Source organism: Pempheris klunzingeri, chromosome 21 (genome assembly GCF_042242105.1).
Source record: "Pempheris klunzingeri isolate RE-2024b chromosome 21, fPemKlu1.hap1, whole genome shotgun sequence".
Classification (NCBI taxonomy): domain Eukaryota; kingdom Metazoa; phylum Chordata; class Actinopteri; order Acropomatiformes; family Pempheridae; genus Pempheris; species Pempheris klunzingeri.
The window spans coordinates 19,071,629-19,096,783 of NC_092032.1; the positions used below are offsets into that span (position 1 = coordinate 19,071,629).

Below are 25,155 nucleotides of genomic sequence, written 5' to 3' on the forward strand. Positions count from 1 at the left end.
TAAGACTGATGTCACTCTTAAGGCTGCCTAGCTTAGTATAAAGACTGGAAGCTGGGGGGAAAAGCCTGGTGTCCCTCACCAGGACCCTTGATGTCCCCAGACCTTCTTTATATTGAGGCTCTCTGGCAGTAAGGTAATAGTGAGATGAATGTTTTGTGTTGCACCCATTGTCCCCATCTTCTTCTCCTCTCACGTTACCTCCTCTCCTCCAGCACATGACCTCAACAGGATTATAAGAATAGCCCATGTAGACGCAGCTCATTATAACTCAGTAGTAGAGGGCTAATCTGGAAGCAGGAAAAAAGACAGCTGAGATGTGTCATCCGCAGGTCTCCGGCAGTGTAACACATGCTGGGGCTCAGTACGTTATGAAAGGGTGTGTGTATCCAAAAGGACATTAACCTGAGACTTATCTTTTTTTCTCCTCTTACAGTAACCAGAAAACAACAGCACTTGTGGAAGAAGGAGGAAAAGTCTTTTCAACGACTACCCTGCGCTTAACAATGGGAGACCGATTTCATCTTCCAGCAGCTGCCAGCACCTTGCTCCCTGTGGCCCTCGGCATTTTGACCCTTCTGCCTCACAGCCTGCTGGGTAAGCCTGTAGAGGAGGGAAAGGCAGGCAGCTCGGCGCTCCTCCAGAGGGTGAAGAGAGGCTGGGTGTGGAACCAGTTCTTTGTCCTGGAGGAGTACACTGGCTTGGAACCACTCTATATCGGAAAGGTCAGTATTGATTACATGCTGTAGTGTATGAACATGTGCATATATTGTACATGCACTCACATAAAGGTGTAATCTGGAGAAACCCAAAGTGCACAGGTAGGGGAGCAGCTTTTCTGTGTGACCTTGCACTCAGTGTAGGTGTTGCAAAGAGATTTCATCCCAAACTTTGAAAGATTGCAAACAGAGAGATCTACAGAGGAGCTCAGCACCTTGGAGGTCATCTGCTGCTTTGGCCTGAGCTGAGTGTATGAATGCAAAAGAGAGTGTCGCTGGCAGAGGCAAGCTTCAAACACTGGGAAGAAAAATCCCAATTTAATCCCTGGATGCACTGTGTTCATACTAAGGCAGCCTCTCCTCGGTCCACTCTAAACCAGAGCCAGACAGCAGTGATTGAGTTAATTGACTCAAACTGGAGCTTCACTCAGTCGGCCCCCTTTCCACAGAAGTGGATGGCACGCCTGCAACACGACTGACATGCTCTGAAAGGAGCAGTCGGTCACAAAGGAGCACTTTGATCACTCAGTCGCTAAAGTGAATTGAACATTTGATCAATAGTTGTAAGGCCAGTCATCATCAGCAGAGAGACACAACAATTTTGCAAACTGCAATCGAAAATTGCTTTCACATCTTTAAAAAAAAGTATTTTTTGGTGAGGCTTTTTGTGCAGTTCTTCAGCCACTGTAACGGTAGTTCAGCAGCTAAGTACATTTTTAGTGTACTCCAACATTAGATGTCCAATACAATATGTCAAATATCACGTTTTTAAATATTTTTTGTTTTTACTCTATTGTTTATTGCTCCCTTTGAATGAACAATGACGCCCTAGAACAGCACCAATGGGCCCATTTGACACCCTCATAGACAATCTTGACTCAAACACTGTTTTTTGTCGCATGTAAATTGTGAGTTCAGATAAAAATCTGTCTGAAAAGCATAATTCCTGCAGAGCATTCTTGGATATAAGATTCCTCAGTGCCCATATGTGGAGCTGTTAGAACACTTTTCCCCCCTCATTCCAAAAACTATGCTCCCCTGATCTTGAAACACTAACTCCAGACTTTTGATTGAATTTGCAGATGCCTCAGTATTCCTCGTTGACTTTTAAAACACAGCAGTGCTAACTCCTCATCCTCATAAATTTCCCTTTGAAAATGATGCAAACCTGCCTAATTAGTCTTCAGGAATAATTTCCCCACTGCCGCTCGGAATTACAGAGGAAAATGTTGGATTCCTAAAAGTCGTGTGCTCCGACTAGAAAGAAAAGTAACAAGTCCTGAGAGAGTGCATCGGTGCTTTAGAAAAAAGTACCATATCTGCTGCTGAATGTGGAATTATGTGGAATATTGTACAGATGCTGTAGCATATTCACTTCCATCTTACCTCTTCTTTTCTCCTATTAAGCGTTTCTTAACTGATTCTTTTTGAGCCACCCACCCTAATTTTTTCAAGCTGAATGAAATAAATGATTCTGACAGGCCAGGCTACTATTCAGAGAGCCACTCAAGGCAGAAAGGCATTGTGGGATATGACAAAGCAGGAGAAACATGGACTGTATCCTCCTCCCCGAGGGATTTTTCTCCCCTCAGCTTAGTATTCCTAGTATTCAGAGCTGTGGAGATGTCAGAGGTTTGGGCTTTGGACCGGGGCTAAGACCGAGTAGGTAATTGATAGCCTGAGTGTCAAACTCCCTCTTTTCATAGGCTTGGGCAGAGAGGAAGGATCAGTGCAGCATCAGGCGGTGGGAAGGCACTAGTGTGAGATATATCACCACGAGACACGAGGGTGAAGCCCACAATGGAGCGTTGATTAAAAAATATATTCTGGGCCAAGTTGGGCTGCACAGGGCTTTGCAGGAGGGAGTGCAGGTGGGCACATTGTCCACAGAGATAGGAAAAGCTGTATTGTCTGCTGCTTGGGGAAGGATAGTTATTGTGAAGATTGCTGCTCAACTATCAGCAGAACAACAACAATGAGCGCTGTAGCTGCAAACTTTGAGCAGTTCGACAACCTCAGCTCTTCGTTTCACTTAGTGGCCCCAGACAGCGAAGGACCAAAGCAAGTATCTTAAAAGAAGTGTGTGTTTAGAGTCAGACAGAGCATTTTTGTCGGTGTTTTGTTGAGTCCAAGCCTGTTGATTTATATACCAGGCAAGCGTCAAAAGGAATATTTGATTCAGCTCTGCCAGTGCGTTGGCAATAGGCACTCATCATATGCAGAGACCCTGGAAGTACAGAGCAAGGAGTGATTGCACATCAACAGGCTGGCATTTGCACTTAAGGGCCACAAAAGGCCTGTGATTGTGCTGCAGGGCCCGAGGTAACAAAAGGGCTTTAAGCTGTGATTAGATTTCTACTTACAGCCACAGTATTAAAGTACACATACAACCACACAGCACCTCTGGGTGTCTAGACTTCATTTACTCCTGGTTTAGAGATACTCATTTTACAATGATAGAAAAAAGAGAAAAGCAGCATTTTTCATATTGAAGGTACGACAACAAAAGACATTTTTGTCAACTAGAGATTTTTGAGGTAAACAACTTTTTATACTTTTTTAACTACCAAGATTATAGATTCATTTTCTGTTGACTGACAACAGAAATCAGCACACAGTTGGTGTGAGGCTTCTATCAGGCTTCTACCTCATCCAAGCTCACGAACAGACTTTCAGTTGGATTCAGACCAAGAACTTTCCACTGTTTGGCTCCAAATAGTCCTTTGGTTGTCTTGTATGTATGTTTAGGTTCACTGTGCTGCTGCATTGTTCTAAAACTGGGGGATGTGACCTAATTAAATGTCCTCAAAAACATGTCACTGCCCTAATACTTTTGGACTGTACCATATGTCTGTTATACGCCTGTTATCTTGTTTGTGTGAGATTGATCCCCTTGCATTTTATTTTGGCCAAAGCACAAGCAGTTTGGGCACAGATGTGACCACTTTGGAAAGCTTGTCCCATTACTTTCAAAACACTTGAAATGTTTCCAAATTAACCAAAAAAGTGAATATTTTCTTTGGGAATATGCAGAGTGAAATGAACTTTGACTGATTTGATCAACATCTCCCCAGCTCCATTCAGACATGGATAAAGGCGACGGCTCCATTAAGTACATCCTAACGGGCGAGGGTGCTGGCACCACCTTCACCATAGACGACAGCACAGGCGACATCCACGCCATCCAGAGGCTGGACCGGGAGGTGAAAGCCCAGTACATCCTCCGTGCCCAGGCTCGCAATCGCCTGACGGACAGGCCCCTGGAGCCTGAGTCCGAGTTTATCGTAAAGATCCAGGACATCAACGACAATGAGCCGAGGTTTCTGGACGGACCCTACCAGGCGTCTGTGCCAGAAATGTCCAAAATAGGTTAGTAGGAGGAGAAAGGCAAAGTAAGGGCAGACAGATGGATGGAGACATAAACTAAACTGTTGCCTCTGCATGTTTGAGATGTTTGGATTTAAGGGAGTGGCTGCTGTGAATTTGCAGCAGTGATGAACATAGGCAAGGTACATAATGGCCCTGCAGAGTCATCGCTGTTGTTTGTTCTCACAGACTCGTCTCCATCTGCTTCATTCACTATTCATAAACCTACTTTTGCGGTTACTTTGAAGTAAATAAGCATAGTTAATTCCTGGAGCTGCTCCAGCCACAGATGGAAAAACTCCACCCAAAATTATGGTGACCGGCATCTTTCTTTCTCCTCACCGTCTCCTCATCCACCTCTTCCTCTTCCCTCCTGTGTTTACTACCCAGGAACATCTGTGATCCAGCTGACCGCTACAGATGCCGATGACCCCACGTACGGCAACAGTGCTCGTGTGGTCTATAGCATCCTGGAGGGCCAGCCGTACTTCTCAGTGGACGCCAAGACTGGTACGATTGTACATATGCTGCTAAACTCCCCCTTAAACACTCAATCTGTAACCAGGGAAACCGGCATTTTATCCATTACATGTAGAGTCTGACTTTAACTATTTTATGAGCTCCATGTGAATGTTTTATAAGCATGACTGCCGTTAGATGACCTGATAAAGTCGACAAACTACCACTGACAGTCAGATACGATCTCCTAACAGTGGGCTGGCAGCTACCGTTAATACCCCACCTTGTTTCTAACACTGTATCACACTGTAATTGCACCATGGTCTGATTTTAGCAGTCCACACTTTAAGCCCCTGTGTATACCAACCAGCTCTGAATGTGGGAAGCTCAGCATGGCTCCTGTTGTTGCTATGAGACTACCGAACACTTGTCTCAAACACGGCGCTCTTTTGTTGCAGCTTGCAGTATCTCAAACTCCTGGCACACCACAAAAAAGATGTACAAAGCTCAAAGTGTGACTTCAGCTGTTGAAAATGAGGACAGAATGAGACAGGCAGCCCCTCGCTGCGAAGTCATCAAGTGGTTACTTGACTACTGATTTAGCAAACAGTGCTATTGTGATTTACATCATGACAACGGAACTTATTTGCAGTCTTGTCGAGAGTTAGAGGAGAAGATTGATACCACTGTCATATCTCTTAGCATTAAGTGCTGAGCTGGAACCGGGGGTCAGTAAGGTTAGCTTAGCATAAAGACTGGGTGCAGGAGGAAACAGCTAGCTTGGATCTGTCCAAAGTGAAAATCTTCATCTACCAACAGCTTGTAATCTCACTCAGAACACAGCGTATCTGTGTTTGCTTATTCTGCACATGTAAACAAATGTAATGTTAAGCTTAAACTGTTTTCTTCTGTCCTTATGCTAAGCTAAGCTAATTGCCGCCCGTCTCTGGCTTCATCATTAACGCACCAACATAAGAGTGGTTTCAATCCCTGCAAAAATGTGAAATAACCCAAAAACATTATTTATTCTGGGGGATAAAAAACTGTAAGTTAAGTGTCAGTAACAGTATCAGTATAGTCAATATGATGATATATTGAATAATTAAGCAAGACGATAGCAATGAGAATAAGGTATATTCTTATTCCTGTAAATAAGGAGCTAAAACTCGGTGAGCTTTAATATCTAACTGGAGCATTGCAGCACATGGTAACAGCGCTCTTAACTGTAGCCACCACTTCCAAAAATCCATTAGCTTTCTAAAAGCAGAGAGTCACTGGCCATTGTTTACCACAGCTGCCTCATTTCCTTGTTTGTCAGCACAGAAATCTGTTGCCAAGCCTCTCAGGCTGCACTGGCCATCGGCAGCCACTCAGACCGCTGCCACTGCTGTAGGTTTATCCATCACTGAAACACAAGTAGCTCTACAGCTATCAATCAGCCGCCCTGACTCGACAGTAAGCACAGCACTGAGGCTTTTATTGTAGGGATCTAAAACTTTAACACATGCAGCACAAACGCTCAACACGGTCACATTCTGCTGCTGCATCCAGAAAAACTGTAATGATGCCCTGTTGATGATAGCGTGCAGATGGCTTCCAGACAATAGGGAGACCAAACTGAAAGCAAACTTGAAAAGCTGAGTGCCAGGTTAAAGATGTCACATACTCTGCAATAACTTGGTTTGTGTGCAGCTTTTTTTTATGGCAGTTCCAATGTGACTAAACTTTACAACCATGGAAACTAGTCGTCTTGTCCTTGAGGAAGATTATTGTCCAAATTGCTCCTGCTGTGGCTGCATGTCAGAGAAAAATAAACTTTTCTTAGAACAAAAGTGGTTGCCAGGCGGATGTTATGTCATACAACACACGGCATTTAGGAAATCTTGCACTGAGACATGACAGAACATTAATTAATGCACCTGATGTTTGTTACTTCCAGTGGGCAAAGGATTACACAGTGTTTTCTCTATTGAAGGCCAGTAATGATAAAGGACGAAACCATGTCATTAAACCAAATAATTATTTAAAAGACCAGAACAGAAGTTTATTAGTAATTCACTCATGCAGCCTGTTGTCGGGCCCATTGGGGGCGTTGGCATTCCAGGACACATGACTCTAATCTGTGTCACCAGTTCTCTGTTGCTGACCCTTAATTCACCTCATGCGTCTTTGTCCGCCCCCGCTAACTATCTCTCTCTCTGTCTTGGTCTCTCTCCACAGGCGTGGTCCGTGTGTCCCTGGCAGACATGGACCGCGAGACCAGAGAAAACTACACAGTGGTCATCCAGGCCAAGGACATGGGCGGCCAGCTGGGGGGGCTCGCTGGCACCACCACTGTCAACATCACACTGAGTGACATCAATGACAACCCCCCCATGTTTGACCAGAGTAAGATATGGCAGCACTTTGTCTTATTATCCTCCCATTGTTTTGTTCCTCCCTGCTCTACCTGAACCTACATCACCTTTATCTAATCTGTCCTGATACTCTTACACCAGAACAAGAAGCAACATTTAAAAGTCTCAGACTGTTTCTCTCAACAGTAGAAAATCAGTGCAGCCAGAGGTGAAGTGTAGTGTAGTGAAAAAATAATGCAAAAAAACTAAATACATCATGGGGCTGAAAACAGATTTTAGTATTAACTAAATCAGATCAGTTATGACCTCAGAAAATTACAAATTATTGTTTGCATGAGTGCTGCACCTAAGGATTATCTTCATTATCGACTAATCAGTTAATCTCTTTATATATAGAATGTCAGAAAAAGGGGAAACATGTCCACCACAGCTTCCCAGAGTCCAAGGTGATGTCTTCAAATGTCTTGTTTTGTCTGAGCAACCATCCAGAACCCAAACATATTCAGGTGACCCCCATGAAAAGTAGAGGAGAGCAGTGAATCCTGGAGTTAGAGGAGCTGGAACCTTTGACATTAAATGCAACAGTCTTAAAAACACGTTTGTAAAGAGGACATTCTCATATAAGTGTATTTCTTACCATTCAGTTTAGAGTTATGCAGATAAAGTTAGCTGCTTCATTTTTAAGCAATGGATTCTTTCAGTTCTGCTTTCCTCCACCTGTAAGCACCTTTCACACCTTGGGATGTTACAGTCACAGCTTGTTTTCAGTCCAACTTTATAAAATAATCCCAAGTATTCCCTTCTAATGATCATGCACAGTGAACCCTGTGCTGTGCAGCATGCTCACAGTACGCACATACCATTCTGTGAGCATGCGGCATTATTGAATCTCCAAACCTACATGCAGACATTTGCAGCTGAAACATGCTACAAACCTTAAATCAAAGCCCTCAAATGATGCTGAAGTTCCCTTGAATTTTAAAAAAACAGCACACTGTTCTGCTTGAGGGTTGATGCTTGACTTGTGGTTCGACTTGGCAGCGTGTTTCAGCTGCAAATGTCTGCAGGTGAGGGAGTAGTGTGGCATGCATGCACTAAAACATGGCACTGCAGCATCTGTAAGCCATGCATGCTCACACCACAAGAGTTTACTGTTTTGTATGGGCGGCTCTGCATCTATCCACCTCATTTCTCTCAAGCATGCAAGCTGTTAGCCCCTCTGCCCTTCTCCCTCTGTCCACTTCTGGCCACCAGTCCCTGGCCATTTACCCCCTGGCCTCCTCCCTCCCTCCCTCCCTCCCCTGCCTCAGCCACCAGTCGCCCCATGCTGTCTCTTTGATTATCCCCATTTCTGCTCCTCTCATTATCGTCCTCCTGAGGTCAGGGGTTGTCTAGCTGTCCGCGGTCATCTCTGCCTGGCCAACGGGTGGCTTCACTCCCAGACAAAGAAAAACACCGACTGCCGCCGCCGCCACCCACTTCCACTTCACTCCCTAGTCCCCCACCAATTAGCGCCATCACTTCCATAGAACTTTGATCGGTTGTGAAGAGCTTCAGGGATTCCCCTCTGTCAAGCACAATGTGCAGGCATTTCACTTTGTACTGCGGGGAGCGCCACAAATTGGGCAGCTGTCACCTCTTCTTTGAGGTTAAACGGTAGATGAAATTGAAGCCGACCCATGAGACAGTATATAACCCAATTGTGAGGCGTTTATGGAGCCATTTATTTTAAGCTGTCTGAGATGTGATTTTGAGAACAGCCATAGAGGTGATGGAAGAGGTTTGGCTCCCTCTGGAGGAAGAAAAAAACTCAAACAGATGGAAACAGTAGGCCAGGATGATGATCGTTCTGTTTTGTTTATTTCCTCAGGGCTTCATCAGATGAGCATCCCAGAGTCGGCTCCCGTGGGCTCAGTGGTGGGTCGGATCTGGGCGAAGGACAGGGACATCGGGGTCAACGCCGAGATGAAGTACAGCATCATTGATGGAGACGGAAGGGACACTTTTGACATCAGCACTGATCCCACTAACCTTTTTGGCATCATCACAGTGAAAAAGGTACACAGGCAAACTGCTAAAGAAAATAATTCATAATCTGTGTTACTAGTTACAGATAATAGATATAGGGATCATTTTAACCATCTTCATTTTATGGGAATTGATATTATCAGTGTTAATATCAATTAGTAGAATGTATGATTGTCATACATTTCATGAAAGAAGAAGAAACAGTTGGAGCTTCTGTTTGTACATTTCTTATGTGTTTATAAATCAGGGAGGAAGTTACAAACTTCAGAAATGACATAACTTGAACAGTGCTGCGTATCACCCGTTCTTTATTCCTGGTCTTCTTTTGGTAAATACAGCATTGAAGTCAATACTTAGAAGTTTCATGTTTTTGAAGGAAGAATCTGTTTTGACGTCTTCACCTGAGCATCCTCCACCAGTCTGTTACCTCCTGTTCTGCTCTTTTACTGTGCTTTTACTACTTGTTTTTGTCCTCATATACCCAGAATGCAGAAAGACATTCTGCATTTGACTTTCACTGTCCATAAAGTACTGCAGATTCTTTTCTTTTTTTTTTAACATCAAACAGGCACAAATGTAAGTGTTTCATGGGGGAATTATAACTGAGAATTCTTTTAACTGAGGGTGACTGCAAAGAGCATAACTTAATTGCTAAAGTTTAAAACTAGTTTGTCAAAAGCTGCAGCCAAAGTGCAGCAAAAGCTCAGTAACGACGAAAAGTTTCATCTGTCTAATGCCCTTATGTGTGTTCACCCTCCAGCCGCTGAACTTTGAAGGCAAGCCCAGTTATACCCTGAAAGTGGAGGGGGCCAACACCCACCTGGACCCTGCCTCGCACCACCGCGGGAACTTCAAGGACGTCACAATCGTGCACGTGAGCGTGGAGGACGTGGACGAGCCCCCGCTGTTTGACTCGCCGGCGTACTACGTGGAGCTGCCAGAGGACGCCGAGATTGGGACAGTGGTGAAGACCGTGTCTGCGAGGGATCCTGATGCTGCCAACAACACTGTGAGGTGAGGAGAACACCGGAGCAACGCTGTCATGTGGCTTTTCTAGCTTTGTTTTCAATCCCCTGTCCTGTTGCTTTCCACACTAATCAAATTCACATTTGGCTTCAGTATAAACACATTTATTCTATTAGATTTGCAAGTTGGGTGATTCTGTGATTTATTGTACAAATTAACTACACCAAAGGAGTTGACCCCAAAAGTTAGTTGTGGGGATGCTCCCAAGTTTGAATGCATTATTTAGCTCTGTATGAGTCATATAAATTCTAATTGAAGTTCTATTTCTTTATATTACAGCACAGAAATTTACCATCTAAGTAAAGTCTCATGGTAAATAGACGTGTTGTGTTTTTTTGCAGTACAAAAGGTATCTGAAAAGTCCTTTACTGACTTTGTGAACTGGTGCTGCTGAGAGGCTCTGACGTCTCAAATAAAGGAGTTGGCCAACTGACAACATTGTATTCATGAGCTGCTGCACTTGTAAGTTGGCAGAAAACTGAAAACCAAGATTAGAAACCCTAACCCCAGTATGAGCCTCATGAAATTTCAGTATATTTGTCTACTAGCTTCCTGAGAGTGAATCATTTTTTCTCTATTTCTCCCAGCGCATGCTGGGACAGGCTGTAATGCCAGTAAAGTATGTGTGAGTAAAGCAAATTAATAGTTTTTAAAACATTACATTTACCTAAATCTATAAATCTACAGCAGCTAAACGTGAGTTGGTAGACAGTGGGAATAAAAGTTGTGTGTTCTGGCTCTGTAGCTGTAAGTTTATCTGACCACCAGCAGGGGGCAGCATCACAATATGAGTTCTGCAGGCTCTATTTATCAACCTGTGTGCTTGAGTGCTCCATAGTGGGACGGCTGATGCTGATGGAGATGAGGATGAGGAGGACAAACATGATGTTAATAACAACCCTGACAAGTATGAACATCCAGCAATTAGTCAGCACACAGACATGAGGAGGACTTTCACTTCTCTCAATTATTGGAGAGTATGGTTTGTGCTCTAACAGAACAGATGTTGCGTGGTGGGTTTACTGTCCAGACTGCACCTCTCATAAACTAATTAGACATAAAGCCTTTAATTAGTCTATTAATCATCTGAAGGAATCAATGACTGCGGCAGTAAATGAGTGTTTCACATGGCACAGGCTGCACCCCGTCCCAGCTGTCCGCTTCACAACCTCGATTAGGGCTAAAAGTAGTGCACACAAAAGGCATGTAGATGATGACTGCCTGTGTGTGTGTGTGTGTGTGTGTGGACACTCAGCAGTTTATCTCAAGTGCCGCATCCATAATTTCCTCCTCATTCACTCAGTCACTATTCTGTGTAGTCAATAGTGGGCAGGAAATTTAGATTTAAGACACTTATGAGCCCTCATCATTCCCCTCCTTCCTGGCAGGTACAGTGCCGCATCACTACTTTACCCATCTGAAAGAAAAGCATTGCATTATGGGACTTTTTAAGACACATGCCAAGGAGATTATATTTGGACACCTAAAGGTTCCCTGTGGAGTTTGTGGCCTCTAGCAGCGCTATGGATCTGTTTAACTATGAGTGGGTCCATGTTTTGTTTGTCCTGCTCACAACACACCTTCCAACCGCTTCACACCACTCTACTGATCAACAGGTGGCGATAACACGCCAAGATATGCTGAACTGCACCAGTAAAAGAACAGGAGAGGAGCCATCCTAACAAATAATGGATATAAATCATGCAGAACAATGTTTCCTAATCCTGCTCCTGGGGGCCGCTGCTCTACATGTTTTAGATGTTTCCCTGCTCCAGCAGATCTGATTGAAATGATCAGCTCATCATCTCTGCAGCTCTGCAGCAGCCTGATAACGACACATTCATTTGAATCAGGTGTGTCGGAGCAGGAAACAATCAGGACAGCTGGCCTCCAGGACCAGGACCGGAAAACTCTGATGTAGAAATGAAAATAGAGGAAATAGTAATCCGGCTTTGCAAATGTTTTATATGGAAGGAAATACGCTCGACTCATTTGTTAGACCTCAAGGACGCACACTATGTAAACATTCTGTTTGTCTGGATGAAAACTCATCAAGACACCTTTAAATAAAATGCTGTAAAGTAAATATGATGCATCTGTCTACACATTATAACTGCTAAACACCAGCAGGGCTGGAAGAGGCACTCAGATCTTCAGTAAAGTCGCTGCATTTAAAAGTATTGGCATGAAAAAATACTAAAAGTATCAAAAGTAAAGCAGAATTTGACTGTTTCAGAAAAATGTACATTATACCTTTAGATTATAATGATGATGCTAACATGTGTAAATATGGAGCTAATGTTGATGACTTCATATATTGCTGGATCACATGTGAATTTCTTCTCCGCAGTCTTATCTTATCCTATAATAACACATCATCGTTTGTTCGCTGAGTATATTTTGCAGTAAAATGAATGTGGTGGAGAAAAAAGTGCTATATTTGCTTCTGAATCGTAGCAGAAGTGAAAATATGCAAGGAAAGTGCAAGTACCTCAAACTTGTACTAAAGTATTTGATTAAATGTGCTTTTGTACTTGACATCATCAGTATGTCATGAGCTGGTTTAGCCATAAACAGACGCCCCCATCCCCTCAGTCAGTCAGTCAGTCAGTCAGTCAGTCAGTCAGTCAGTCAGTCAGTCAGTCAGTCAGCCAGCCATATTGATGCAGCTAAAGCTCCAATCTGAACCCCCAGAGCTGGTGCTGGACTCTGCTGGTGAATCAGTGAGAGATTTAAAAAAAATAAAAGCCACAAGGAGAGTTTGAGTCTCAGCAGCACAAGAAGTTGCAGATATCTGTGGAATCAGTTGAGGGTGACTGTGAGGAGCTGAGGCCAGATACTGCTGCAGCAACAACAACATCAGATGACAGATAACAACAACAAGCAGCAGGTGACCTTCAGTCTCTCTGTCTGTCTCATTTCCATTTTACATCTTTCTGTCCTCTACCGACAGCAGCATGACTAGCAGATATAACTGAAGCCACACACACACACACACACACACACACACACACACACAGCAGCCCCTCCTCGTGACTGTGGAGGAGTGATATTAATAGAGATCCTTCAGGGAAATCCTTTCCAGCCGTGGATGTGCCAGTCACGACTGTTCCCTGTTGACAGTCCGAAACACACACTGCAAACAACCCTACAGACATGAACACACACACACACACACACACACACACACACACACACACACACACAATACTACTAAAGTGACTGTAATATCTAATAAAGTCTTTCGTTCCCTTCCCTTGGTGAGTTTCCTGATGCTTTTAATGCTGTTAAAGATTATTCCACCACCACCAGATAACAAAAAAAAAAAAACACAATCATTAGTTACTTTAAAAATATAGTGCTTAATCTTTCCAGCAGTGGTAACTTTACTTTTATTAAACATTTTCCAAAGTCTAAAGAGGAACCCAGGAGGCGACAGGTCAGACAGCACTTACCACTTTTCAGAAAATGCATGGGAGGCTGTAAACACATGAGTTCACATGATCATCTGTCGCTAGGCGTCACTCACAGGTCCCCAAAGACCAAAATTAAATCTTTAATAAGCTCATTTCATCCAAACAATAACTGTTGCTTTGTCTTTGTCTTTTTCATTGTCATGGGAAGAAAAAGGACTAAGCTCTCAGCCAGTAGTTTTGTTATCAATGTTCATATTTTTCACTGATAAATCCGTTGTTTAATCTCTTTGAGTTTACTTTGAGTCTCAGAAGACAAAGCTGGTGTCTTTGCTGATTGTGTCTCAAAAAAGAATCCCAATTTTGCAAATGAAAAAGAGGAGAACATGTTGAGAAGCATGATCTAGATGATGATTGGCGTTTTTTGACTTCATCCAGGTGAGAGCAGAGCAGAGCAGAGCTGCTACGGGGGGAATTCAGTGCATGTGTCAACACAGGACACCTCATGGTTACATAAGCAGGTTTCTGCTCCACAGCCTGGAAGAGGATGTGCTCCACGTCCCCCTGCTTCTCGTCCTCTTCTCTCTCTCTGTGTGTGTGTGTGTGTGTGCTGCACGGCGCTCGCACAAGAGTGTTTTGGAAAGCGGCCCGTGGTGGCAGGAGATGAGCCAAAGCGGCACGCTGCAGGTCTGTGTATCCCCGGCGTCAGTTTGGCAGGAGAACTAGATACTCTGATTAAGCCTTATCCAGAGCCTCCTCTCCTCATTGTGCCTTCAGATGCTGCCAGACTGACGCCTTATCGCTCAGATACACACACGCTGCACGTGCTGGATTGTATACCTTAGGTGTGTGTGCCCCTCCTGCCCACACACACACACACACACACACGTACACAAAGGTTCATGTCATGTGTTTCGTGGCTTCATGTGTCATTTTGTGTCACCAGGTATTCCATCGAGAGGTCCAGTGACCCCAAGAAGTACTTCTACATCGAACTCACTTCCGGGTCGCTGATGACGGTGCGTTCACTGGACCGAGAGGAGATCGGCTGGCACAACATCACCGTCCTCGCCATGGAGATGAGTACGTCACACACACAAACACACACACACACATACGTGGCTATCTCATGCTACATCTCCACCTTATCAAGTCATGTTTGCCCATATTTGAGTCTTAAGAACCAAATGTTTCTGTATTTCATGTCAGTGAAATAACAATATTTGTTGTCTCTACAAATCAAACACAGATAAAATGAGAAATGAGAGTGTGTATCTGTACTGAAACGAGGGAAAAGATGATGTGTAGCTGTGCAACAATCAAGAAAAATACACACATACAATATATTTTTTCACCTTTAAGGAAGAGCTTTGAAGTAGAGCTGGAATCTCAAGTCAACTCACTCTTTGTGTAACAACATGCAGCATATAATACTGCAACTATTGCCCATGTCTTCCAAATTTTCTGCCGTCTTTTGAACATATTTGTAGAAACAGATGCTGTTTTCCTCATAGTGTCAGCTGTGTACCATCTAAATTACATTACGGACGACTTGCCCTTCACTGCATTTCATATTGGAGGACCAGTTATTCTGTGAGCTTGAGTTCCATTCAGAAAATAAAAGCACTGATTCCCAGTAGGCAAAACTTTTAATTAAACACAACTGATATTACTTATTTTTGGTAATTGCAGTTTGGACCAAAGAAGTGCACATGTCCAAGGATATACATGCTGCTTATTTTCTAATCTTAGTTAGGCTTAGCGGACTTAAAGTTACAGACAAAGTGACTTATTAAGAAGGAGATTCATGGAGACAAAAACAAACAGATGGGTGAATAAATTGCACAAATGCAGAACCAGTGATTTTGGAAAACAACTCCTGCAGAGTTACGTAACGCAGAGCAGGAGATGCCCTGCAGATCTGCACACAGCTGGTAGCACCGAAAGTCACCTTCACCCCCCCTCCCCTCGCTTTGTTTGTCTGTTTGTCCCTTTGCTTGGTAGACACACCTAAAAGGAGATGGTAATTGAATTAATGACTAATTAAATAACTTTTCGCATGGTGGCTAATTAAAGATGTGACGGAGACGGAGAGGGCGAGAGAGGACACAGGTAGGAGAGGATAGAGAGAGAGAGAGAGAGAGAGAGAAGCAAAGCTCAAAGTAAACAAGCAAAAGTGAAAATTCTTCGTCACTCATTATCACTTAATTGAATTGAATGAATTGAGTAGCTTTTTCTGTTATTATTGATTGTTTCACTACATTATTGAGCATGTAAGCATGTGATTTTGGAGAAATTAGAGAAACTTTGAGAATAAATGGGTGGGGGGTTATAATTGCATAAGAAAAGTCACAGTGTTAAAGCTGCAGAACTAAATCTTTGTCTCCCTCCTCTGGCAGTGAGAGTAATTACACAAACAATGTGTTTTTGACTTTGGTAAACTTTATTTACAACATTGAACGTACAACAGGTTCAAGCTCGACGCAGATCACACGCACACCTTACACATTATACATAAAAAATAATACAATCTTTTATCATTTATTGAACTGTTTCATATTGTACTTTCACTCAAACAGACTTTCACTCTGCTGATTTCACTTCACTTGTGTAAAACGTCAGCAAAGTCGCAGCACTTTCACTGTAGCTGCAGCTGAAGTGTTTCTCTCTGACCCTCAGACACACATACAGCACAGTCACACTCACCCACAGAGCTTCGACCTCCACCGCCAAAGTCACACCACTGATTGATCGATCATGTGATGAAACCTGAGAAAGTAGTTATTACCCACTAATTGCGTTTCTATTGCCTATTACACAGCTGGTTAAGATATGCAAATTACCGATTGGTAATGGAGAATAATAGAATTGTAATCTAAGTGAGAGGAGCTCTAATGTGCCGCAGGCTCACTGTAAATGAGGGGAAGATTAAGGGAGGCACAAACTGAGCTCAGCAGGATCCTCAAAGAGTCATTTATCTGAGTCCATCAATGCATCTTACAGCTTCTGACCAGTTTGTGCATCTCCTGTACGTGTGTGTGTGTTCCTGCAGATAACCCCACACAGATCGCGAGTGTGTCGGTGGCTGTGAGGATCCTGGATGTGAACGATAATCCTCCCTCGCTGACGCACTACTTGGAGGCTTATGTGTGTGAAAATGCCAAAGCCGGGCAGGTACAGAGACACGAAACGTCTGATATGACAACATTAGACATCGCAGCATGAAGAATCATAAGTAGTAGGAAGAAAACTAAGTACATTTACTCAAGTACAACATTTGAGGTACATTTTATGCTGCTTTATTCTTCTACTCCACCAAACTCTTAGTTACTTTGGATAGAACTATCTTACATGCAAAATATATCATCTTCAAATCCTATCATCTATAAAAAGTGATTAAAATGAACCCCACCATAACCAGCTACAACATTTAAAATGCTGCTTACACATGAATGAATCAGCAAAACAACACTTTTACTTCTGATGCTTCCACTAACACCTCTAAAACTACGATACTGTGATTGTATGCTGTGTGTTGGCACCACTGTTGGAGGAAAACATACAATCTTTTGAGAACAAAGGTTTAATTTAGAGAAATTGGACTGAAGAATAATAGTAGTCATAGTAAAAATATGAAAATTCAAGTTAAATCATAAGAGTAATGATGTGAATGTATTGTAAACCTAACAAACAGCTCATGCTACAAATAGTTACGCATGAACGATCACAACCAAATGTGATGCCGTGCCTTTTGTTCCCCGCTGGGATCTGACTCTGTGTCTGCTGATGTAATCCAGCTGATCCAAACAGTGACAGCGGAGGATCCAGATGAGCCACTGGGCGGACAGCACTTCTACTACAGCTTGGCTCCAGAGGCCGCCAACAACCCCAACTTCACCCTGAGAGACAACCAAGGTAGAGTGAAACATGTGAGCCGTCCAGCTGCTCTGCCAGGAGCATGATAGTTGGGTTTCAGTGGGCTGTACAGTAGCAGGAAGCCCCTGTCGTGTTCCCATATGGTCTAGCGGTCAGGATTCTTGGTTTTCACCCAGGCGGCCTGGGTTCAACTCCCAGTATGGGAATCTCATACAGCAGAATCACCATTTACCCTCATGTCTACATATATACGGTCACCATTACCTCCCATGTCTACATACACTACTCACAAAAACTAAGGGATATTCGGCTTCCAGGTGAAATTTCAGGATGAACCTAAAATGCATTCTAACCTTTCCAGGTGAACTTAATGTGACCTTCTCTAAACCTTTGAATGCACATGTCCAACTGTTCAGTGTCTCAGTACTTTCTGCACCAGCTGCTGTTCTCTAACAAGAAGCTTAACAGCAACATTCACAACAGGTTTGATCCATGAATCCACCAATACATTTCCTGCTTCAGTTAGAATTGGTATTTAAACAGTCCTCCTCATCATCTGTTCACATTCTGACATCATGAGACCAAGACGACACCTAACAGTTGATCAGCAGCACCTCAACACTGGAGGCTTCAAACAGGAAGTCCTCAGACGGAGGTGTTCACTGAGCTTAGAGGGTCACAGAGTGTCATCAGGAGGTTGGAACAGTGATACAGAGACTGGAAGAGTCACAGAAAGGAGAGGAGTGGACGTCCTTTGGCCACGTCCCAATTTATTGAGACACTGAAAATGTTTTGTTGTGGTATACCTACCACTGTTGGTAGATTTTCTTTCAATAAATAGTTTAAGATGAATAAAATCACCAGTGCATGCTTCTACTTAAATGCCCTACTTTCATGATATAATATCACTGCAGCATTCACTTTTTACATTTTCCATATATTTCACCTGAAAGTCAAACATTCCTCACTTTTAGTGAGTAGTGTATACACTGTATGTTCTACAGGCACCTTTAATATTCATGTAACTCTCAGTGCTGATAAGAACTCCAAAGTTGTTCTTCCCTTTAGTCCCGTGTGCTCTAGTGGTCAGTATTCCTGGTTTTCACCTCCCATTCATCACTTCATTATCATTCATTACGCTACCTTAGCACAGTATCACAAACTAGACCCACATCCTAGTGCACAGTAGGACTCTGACCTCAGTACTTACATGCCACTTAATTATCACTGTCTCTCAGGACTCTGTTCAGCTAAAATCACTTAAACCTTTAACTAAGCTAACGCCGTCTTCACTGATGGGTCACACTGTAAAGTGCACTATTCTCACATGGTGTAACGATCAGGACTCCTGCTGTCCGCTCAGGTGGTCTGTGTTCAGCACCCGGTATGAGAGAGCACTTTTCTCTCTGTGGATTCAGTATGAAGGGACTTCTTTCAGCAGCAGCTATCGATGAGGACACCGGGGTCGTATCCCTGGTTGTTGTGTGTAATAACAGGAGGTGGATTTTGAAGTCTGATCTTGACACTTTTCAAGTATCTATCCTCAGAAGTATATCCTGTGTGTGTGGCTTTGGAAGAGCACAGATCATCGTGCTGGTCTAAACTGTTGGATCCATGACCACTCTACTAACTTCTACTGTCTATGCAGCCCAGTTAGAACTAAAGTGATCTGCGTACATGTATGCAGAAAAAGCCAGTCTGAGCTCCAAAGTCTCCACTAGCTCAACCTTTCCCTGACCTTTTTGTCTCTTTCCAGACAACACAGCGTGGATCCTGACACGGCGTGGAGGCTGGTCGCAGCATGACCAGACCGTCTACTACTTGCCCATCTTCATCTCTGACGGCGAGCAGCCGGTCCAGAGCAGCACCAGCACGCTGACCATCCGCGTGTGCAGCTGCGACCAGGAGGGCAACGTCATGTCGTGCAACGCCGAGGCGTACAGCCTGCCTGCGAGCCTGAGCAGAGGGGCGCTCATAGCGATTCTGGCCTGCATCTTTGTCCTGCTGGGTGAGTCATGACCTGCTGTGGTGAGGATGCGGACTTCTGCTGTCATATGATGGTTTTTAATCTGAAACTTTGTCAGCTAAAATTTCATATCAAAGCCTTGGTTAAGGTTTGATGTTAGATACTGTTGCCGCAGATATTCACTGGTGGCACATTTATTACTCAGAAGGCTTCATGACTTTTACTTGAGTATTTCTATTTTACTTAATACTTCCACTATGTTTCAAAGGCACAAATCTACTGCAATACCCTTGTCTGAAAGCTCTTGTTACTTTTCTATATCCCAATTTTCAATACCCCTCCAGTCCAATGAAAACCTTGCTTTTGATTGGGAACATTTCTGATAAGCTGAATGATCAAGTCACATGTTAAAATGATAGTAAAAGTGTGTTAATATTGATGTTATCACCTAATTAAAGATTCAAAGCACGTGTTTGATATGTTGAACAAAGATTGTTGAATAATCCTTCAGCTAAAATGGATGAAATCGTTGAAATCAGAATTATTATAATTCAGAGCAATGAGCTCACACTCAGAGATGTTTTAACAAAATGTATTGCTTCCTCTTGGTAGAGCAGAGTGAGTCAACCAGCTGAGCCCTCCTGCTCACATTTACAGGTCTGCAGGGAGAGATAAAGTGGGTCCGTATCAGCCTCCAGGGGAAAAGGAAGTGTGATGCTATAGGGCAGCTGGTGCTAATGAATGCTAGACTTTTGACAGGATGCAAAACCATATTTAGTCCTGCTCCGATGATATCACACTGGTATATGCTTTAGTTGGCTGCCTCTAATCCTTCTGTGTCTGTATCTGTGCCACCACCTCTAGTGCTACACCTTTTAATATCTGGTTCTTTTGTGGTAAACAGGTGTAGTGTGTCACATCGAAGATGAGAAAAAAGAAAGCTCCCTCTTGGTCATTTTACGTTTTGCTACAAAAGTTTAAAATGCCGTCTGACCAAGAAATGTTTTCTGGCTCTAAAGTCCAGTTAATGACAAATGCATGACATTTATCTGAAGTCATGACCCTTCATATTTAGGCATTTGTCCATCGACTCGAAAGGCCGATCACTTTTTTTGTTAATTAGCTGTTCAATATAGAAAATGTGAAACACACCCTAACTAAGTAGTTTCAGTGCCTAAATCTAACCGAACTGCGACGCAGGTAATGTGACCTATTGCCTGCCCTCTGTCGGATGGAAACGCTCCTCTGTCATTTTGGAAATCATTGGAAATTCTGTTGTTTTCACGTTCGACTAAAAGTTCAAAACACAAAGATGTTCAATTACATAAGGCAGCAAAAAGCAACTTTCCACATGAAAGAAACTGAAGTAAAAGTTATTTTGGCTTGATAAATTTCTTACTTGTTTAATTAATGATTCATCATGTATCTGATCTACAGAAACGTGAGATTTGTGTCTGTGCTGACTGTTTCTTATCTCTTCCATCCACCAGTGATGATTCTGCTCATGCTTTCTCTGCGCACCCACCGTAAGAAGCCCTACCTGTGCGACGAGGAGGAAAATGTCCACGAGAACATTGTGCGCTACGACGATGAAGGCGGCGGTGAGGAGGACACGGAGGCCTTCGACATCGCCGCCATGTGGAACCCGCGTGAGGTGCACCACGCACTGGGAAAGATGAGACAGGACATGCTGCCAGAGATCGAGAGCTTGTCACGTTATGTCCCTCAGGCGTGCGTCATGGGCGGCGGCGGGGACAGTAATGTTCACGGATATGTGCTGGCGAAGCTCCTGGAGGCCGACATGGACCCGTGTGCCCCACCTTACGACTCCCTGCAGACCTATGCCTATGAGGGGGAGGGTTCGGTTGCTGAGTCGCTTAGCTCGCTCCAGTCGGGGGCGTCCAATACGGACCACGAGTACGACTATCTCAACGACTGGGGGCCTCGCTTTAAAAAACTTGCCGAGATGTACGGAGTGCTGGAGACAAACAGTCCTCCGATGTGGTAGAACGCCAAAACATTTGCCTTTTAATCAGAGAAAAACTACACCAACAAAAAGCAAAAGAAAGACAAAAACATCACAGAAGTGACACAAAAAGGTATGAAAAAAAAGTGTGCAAGGAAGACACAATAGAGCCAGGATGTGCCCACGCTCACATCCATGACTGTTAGCATTTGAATTCCAGGCGAAGCCTCAATTCTCCACAGCTTAGAAGGCCTGAGATGCCCACAGCAGCAGTGTGAGCTGGTTTTAAATCTCCCCCAGAGACGGGCTTCAGAGTCGGGCTGGATTGGCAGCCTCACAAGGCCTCCAAAGGAACGGCATCAAAGCACATGTAAACTCCCTCGCCTGACGCAGCCACAGGCAGGGGCCCTTTGGTTCAAAGTATTGAGCGATTTATGCGATGAGATGAAAACGAGAACGAGGGAACTACCTTACTCACAGCAACACGGGAGACAAACTCTAAAACGCTGATCCACTGTTCTGAGTTAATGTTTTATATGACCCAAACGCCACACAGAGGGGGAAAAATGAAAGTGATAAGTCACTGCTGCAATCAGAGATGTGTTCCTTTATGTTTCATCTGTGGCAGGTCTTAATTTATTTCTTTGTTTCACGTGCTGTATTTATATTTTTTGCTAAATTATTTGGACACTTCAAACCAACACTGTACTTAAACTGCCGCTATGTGAGGAAATCTTTAAAAGATCACGTATATGATGTAACATATATGATGTAACTGCCTTTGTTTTTAGTCTGTGTGATAAAGAGCTTCGCATCTCTAAATGTCACATGACATGCACAGGAGATGGCAATGTGTAATCCCATGTGGGTTCCCCAGGTTGATATGTTTATTGTATTATTGTTTTTGTGTATTTTCTGAGCTCTTTGTGTTGTATCTTTGTTTTTTCCCCGCTAACCATAAAGCAGTTCGTGAGGATATGAGGGAGGCCATTTTGAAAACCTTTTGATGGGGACTAGATACATCCCAGCAGACGGTCAAATGTTACTCAAGATGTGCTGCACAGCGGAAAGCTCTGCACATCATCCCCAAACCTGGACGAGCACACGACCGAGGCGCCTTTCATTTCGGATCCACCGCCGTGCCAACCAGAGTCCGACAGCAACGAGGCTTGATCTGTCCTGTTGGAGATACTGTGTTGCTCTTCTGCCACCACACAAATGTGGCTTAATCCTCCAATCCTGTGGACTTAAGAGACACTGATATTCAGCATTAAGTGCCAAATGTAAAAAGGACAGAGAAAAAAAAAAAAGACATTTTGGATGAAAAAAATAAATAAAAATCAGCAAAACACAAACACCAAAAGATAAAAAAAAGGGTTTTACAAACAAAGGAAGTGAAGGTACATTTTGATAATTTGATTGGGTGACGTTTACTTGAAATCTATGTGGTCAGTCATGCTACAGTAAGTGGTATGTGAATGTAGATATTTTTTTGTATTCTTGGTAATAAAAAGAAAACAAAATAATGAGGCGTCTCTTTTCTCCTTTATCCACTTCTGGCTGAGAGAATTACTGCTGTACTCACAACACTGATGTAAGAAAACAAAATTAGACTTTCTGAACATCTGGGTGGCCAAAATTTTCAGAGTAGTTTGGAATAATAAAACGCTTCTTCTGGCCGTGAAGAGCATTATGCAATCCCCTGAAGCATGACAAAAATGTAAGTCCTTCAAAAGATTAGCAGCAGCTATTTGAATTTGCAGTCATATGCTGAATTGTCCTCCAAAGTGTTATTGCAGCTGATTCACTTTTCATTACAGTTTCCCTCAAAGTACTTAATTTGCTTGACTTGTTTTGTTTTGCAGCGATAATGCTTTGCAGTGATTAAAAGCTCATCCCCCCGCACTGCCTGCTGTACCTGAGCCTCGAGCCTCGGTAGCACCTCGCAAAATCGTTCCATCTGATTGCTTTCGCTGGAACATTCATATGAGCAAATTGAACATTTGCCAATTGGACTCAATCAATCGTAAGCAAAAATCTCCACTTAATTGCTTATGTCAATCAAAGGGATTCTAGTAAAGGACCGGAAAGTCAAAAGGAAAGACAAGGCAACAGGAAGGAAACTGTAAGGAAAATTAATAAGTAGACAACAAAAGAAAGGCAAATCAAAGTGATCATCTACTCCATACCATATTTTCCACTACTATGAATTTCCATTTTCACTGTCAAAACAAACAACAAAGAAATAACTCAGAGATCAGTGGCTGTGGCTTACCTGCTGGGCGGCATTCAACAGTGAAATTGCACAGAAGATGAGCCTCTAATATTCCCAGGATTTAAAAGTTTGCATAAATGCATTCATATCCTCTGCATGCTGAGCAGAACGCTTCAATTACACACTGGGGATTTTTCCCCCAATTGTCTCTTTTTGATTTAACATTCAACCGTCCACACAGGCTTTACAAATCTTTGTTTCTCCATCTTACATCACAGTTTCCTCATCGGTATTTTAGAGAAAAACTCCAACCGTATCTCATCAGGCAAGTAGGCAAGTAGGTAGCAGTGGTTCAAAATAGCTTCACAGCTTTAGATACTTACATTTGAAATTCTTGCAAGCAACGGACGATTCACAGATCACAAATGGATTCAATCTAAATTGCTATGTTTCTATATATTCAGCCCTTTAATTGTACACAACAAGCAAGGCCCCTCACTTTAACTCAGTCAACAACAGCGCAAATGTTAGAAATAAACATTTTGGGAAATGTATTTCTTTGCTTCCTCACTGAGAGTTAGAAGAGAAGACTGATACCGCTCTCACCAAGAATAGAAGTGTGGGAATTACCAGAATTGCTCCAATTTTGTCAGAAGATTGTGTTCATTTGAAATCCCATTGCTCGCAGTAGAAGCTGACTGAGAAAATGTGTTTCCAGGGGTCTCAACGTTTTCAGAGTGAATAAAGAAAATCTAAAAAATAGAAAATAGTTCCTTTAAAATGCTTTGAAATTCATGGATATACAAAACATATTTCCTGCAGTTTCCACTCACACTCATGTCTATGATGACCAATATTAGATTTCTAAAAATGTCTTCAATCGACTAATTGTTTGCTCTGTTATAATATCCATTTGGACTCATTGGCCTCCACCTGCAGGAGCCGGGAGGGCGGAATTGGTTCATTAGGGAGATTCAGCTCACCTGCCACTGCCTGATTATTTACACCAACTTCCACCTGCTTGGTTTTGTTGAATTTGTTCCGTCTTCAGTTTTATTCCTCTGTTAGTTAAGCTACAACTTTTGTGTCGTCTCGCCTCCTTTGTCCAACCCGTGACACTAAAAAGACAGTTTCCCAGAGAATAATGTCCCATTTTTGCTGAAATAAAACTTTCAATTTGAGTTCATAATTATAGAAGATAAAGCAAAAAGTTGCAAATCATCAAATATTGTTGATTAATTTTCTGTTGCTCCACTTAAGGATTCTTTGTAGGAAAGTTTTAACTTCAATTTGTGCAAAACAGCCAAAGGGTTTTATCATTCTGTGAACGTTATTTTCTAGGTTACCAAACTTCTCAAGCGCTCCTTAAAGACAAGAAGGCTATGTGCTCGCTGTGACCTTATTCCCACTCCTCACCGTAAATCGCATTTGTCAGCATATAGAGCTCATGTTCTCCAGTCTTTCCTCCTCAGTGCCCTTTCCTACACTTGGCCCCATACCGCTGCATAAATTAAACCCTAACAACCCCTCGAACCCCTCACACTCGCACAGATGCCCCATCGCAAAACCTATTTCTCCTCCTTCCTGTATTGCCCCGTCGCCAGCCTCTCCCCACGGCCATTTCCAGGCCGGAGCAGCGGCATCCGAAAGCCACTGAGGGAGTAATTTGTCTTAAGCTCCACTGCTCTTTCTAACAGACGACGGAGCTCAAACGGTAGAAGATAATAAGAAGCCTTCCAGCTCTAATCCTGCTGAGGGTAAACCGCA

General features: G+C 43.1%; 1 protein-coding gene and 1 non-coding gene across 2 annotated transcripts; both read left to right on the top strand.

Moving 5' to 3' along the window:
* The first annotated feature begins 503 nt into the window (after nucleotides 1-503).
* LOC139220819 (cadherin-20-like) lies at nucleotides 504-21,215 on the top strand. The gene is made up of 11 exons (XM_070852670.1): nucleotides 504-722; nucleotides 3,791-4,085; nucleotides 4,473-4,592; nucleotides 6,762-6,929; nucleotides 8,769-8,956; nucleotides 9,687-9,940; nucleotides 14,312-14,448; nucleotides 16,418-16,539; nucleotides 17,163-17,280; nucleotides 18,998-19,249; nucleotides 20,698-21,215. The coding sequence occupies exons 1-11, from the start codon at nucleotides 504-506 to the stop codon at nucleotides 21,213-21,215; spliced, it is 2,391 nt and encodes a 796-aa protein (XP_070708771.1).
* Nucleotides 17,376-17,447, top strand: trnae-uuc (transfer RNA glutamic acid (anticodon UUC)). The gene has a single exon. It is a non-coding gene; the product is annotated as a tRNA-Glu (tRNA).
* Nucleotides 21,216-25,155: the final 3,940 nt, after the last annotated feature.

Coding starts and splice junctions, on each gene's coding strand:
- LOC139220819 (XM_070852670.1), top strand. CDS start 504: ATGGGAGACCGATTTCATCTTCCAGCAGCTGCCAGCACCTTGCTCCCT. Junction 723..3,790: donor AACCACTCTATATCGGAAAG/GTCAGTATTGAT, acceptor ACATCTCCCCAG/CTCCATTCAGACATGGATAA. Junction 8,957..9,686: donor GCATCATCACAGTGAAAAAG/GTACACAGGCAA, acceptor TTCACCCTCCAG/CCGCTGAACTTTGAAGGCAA.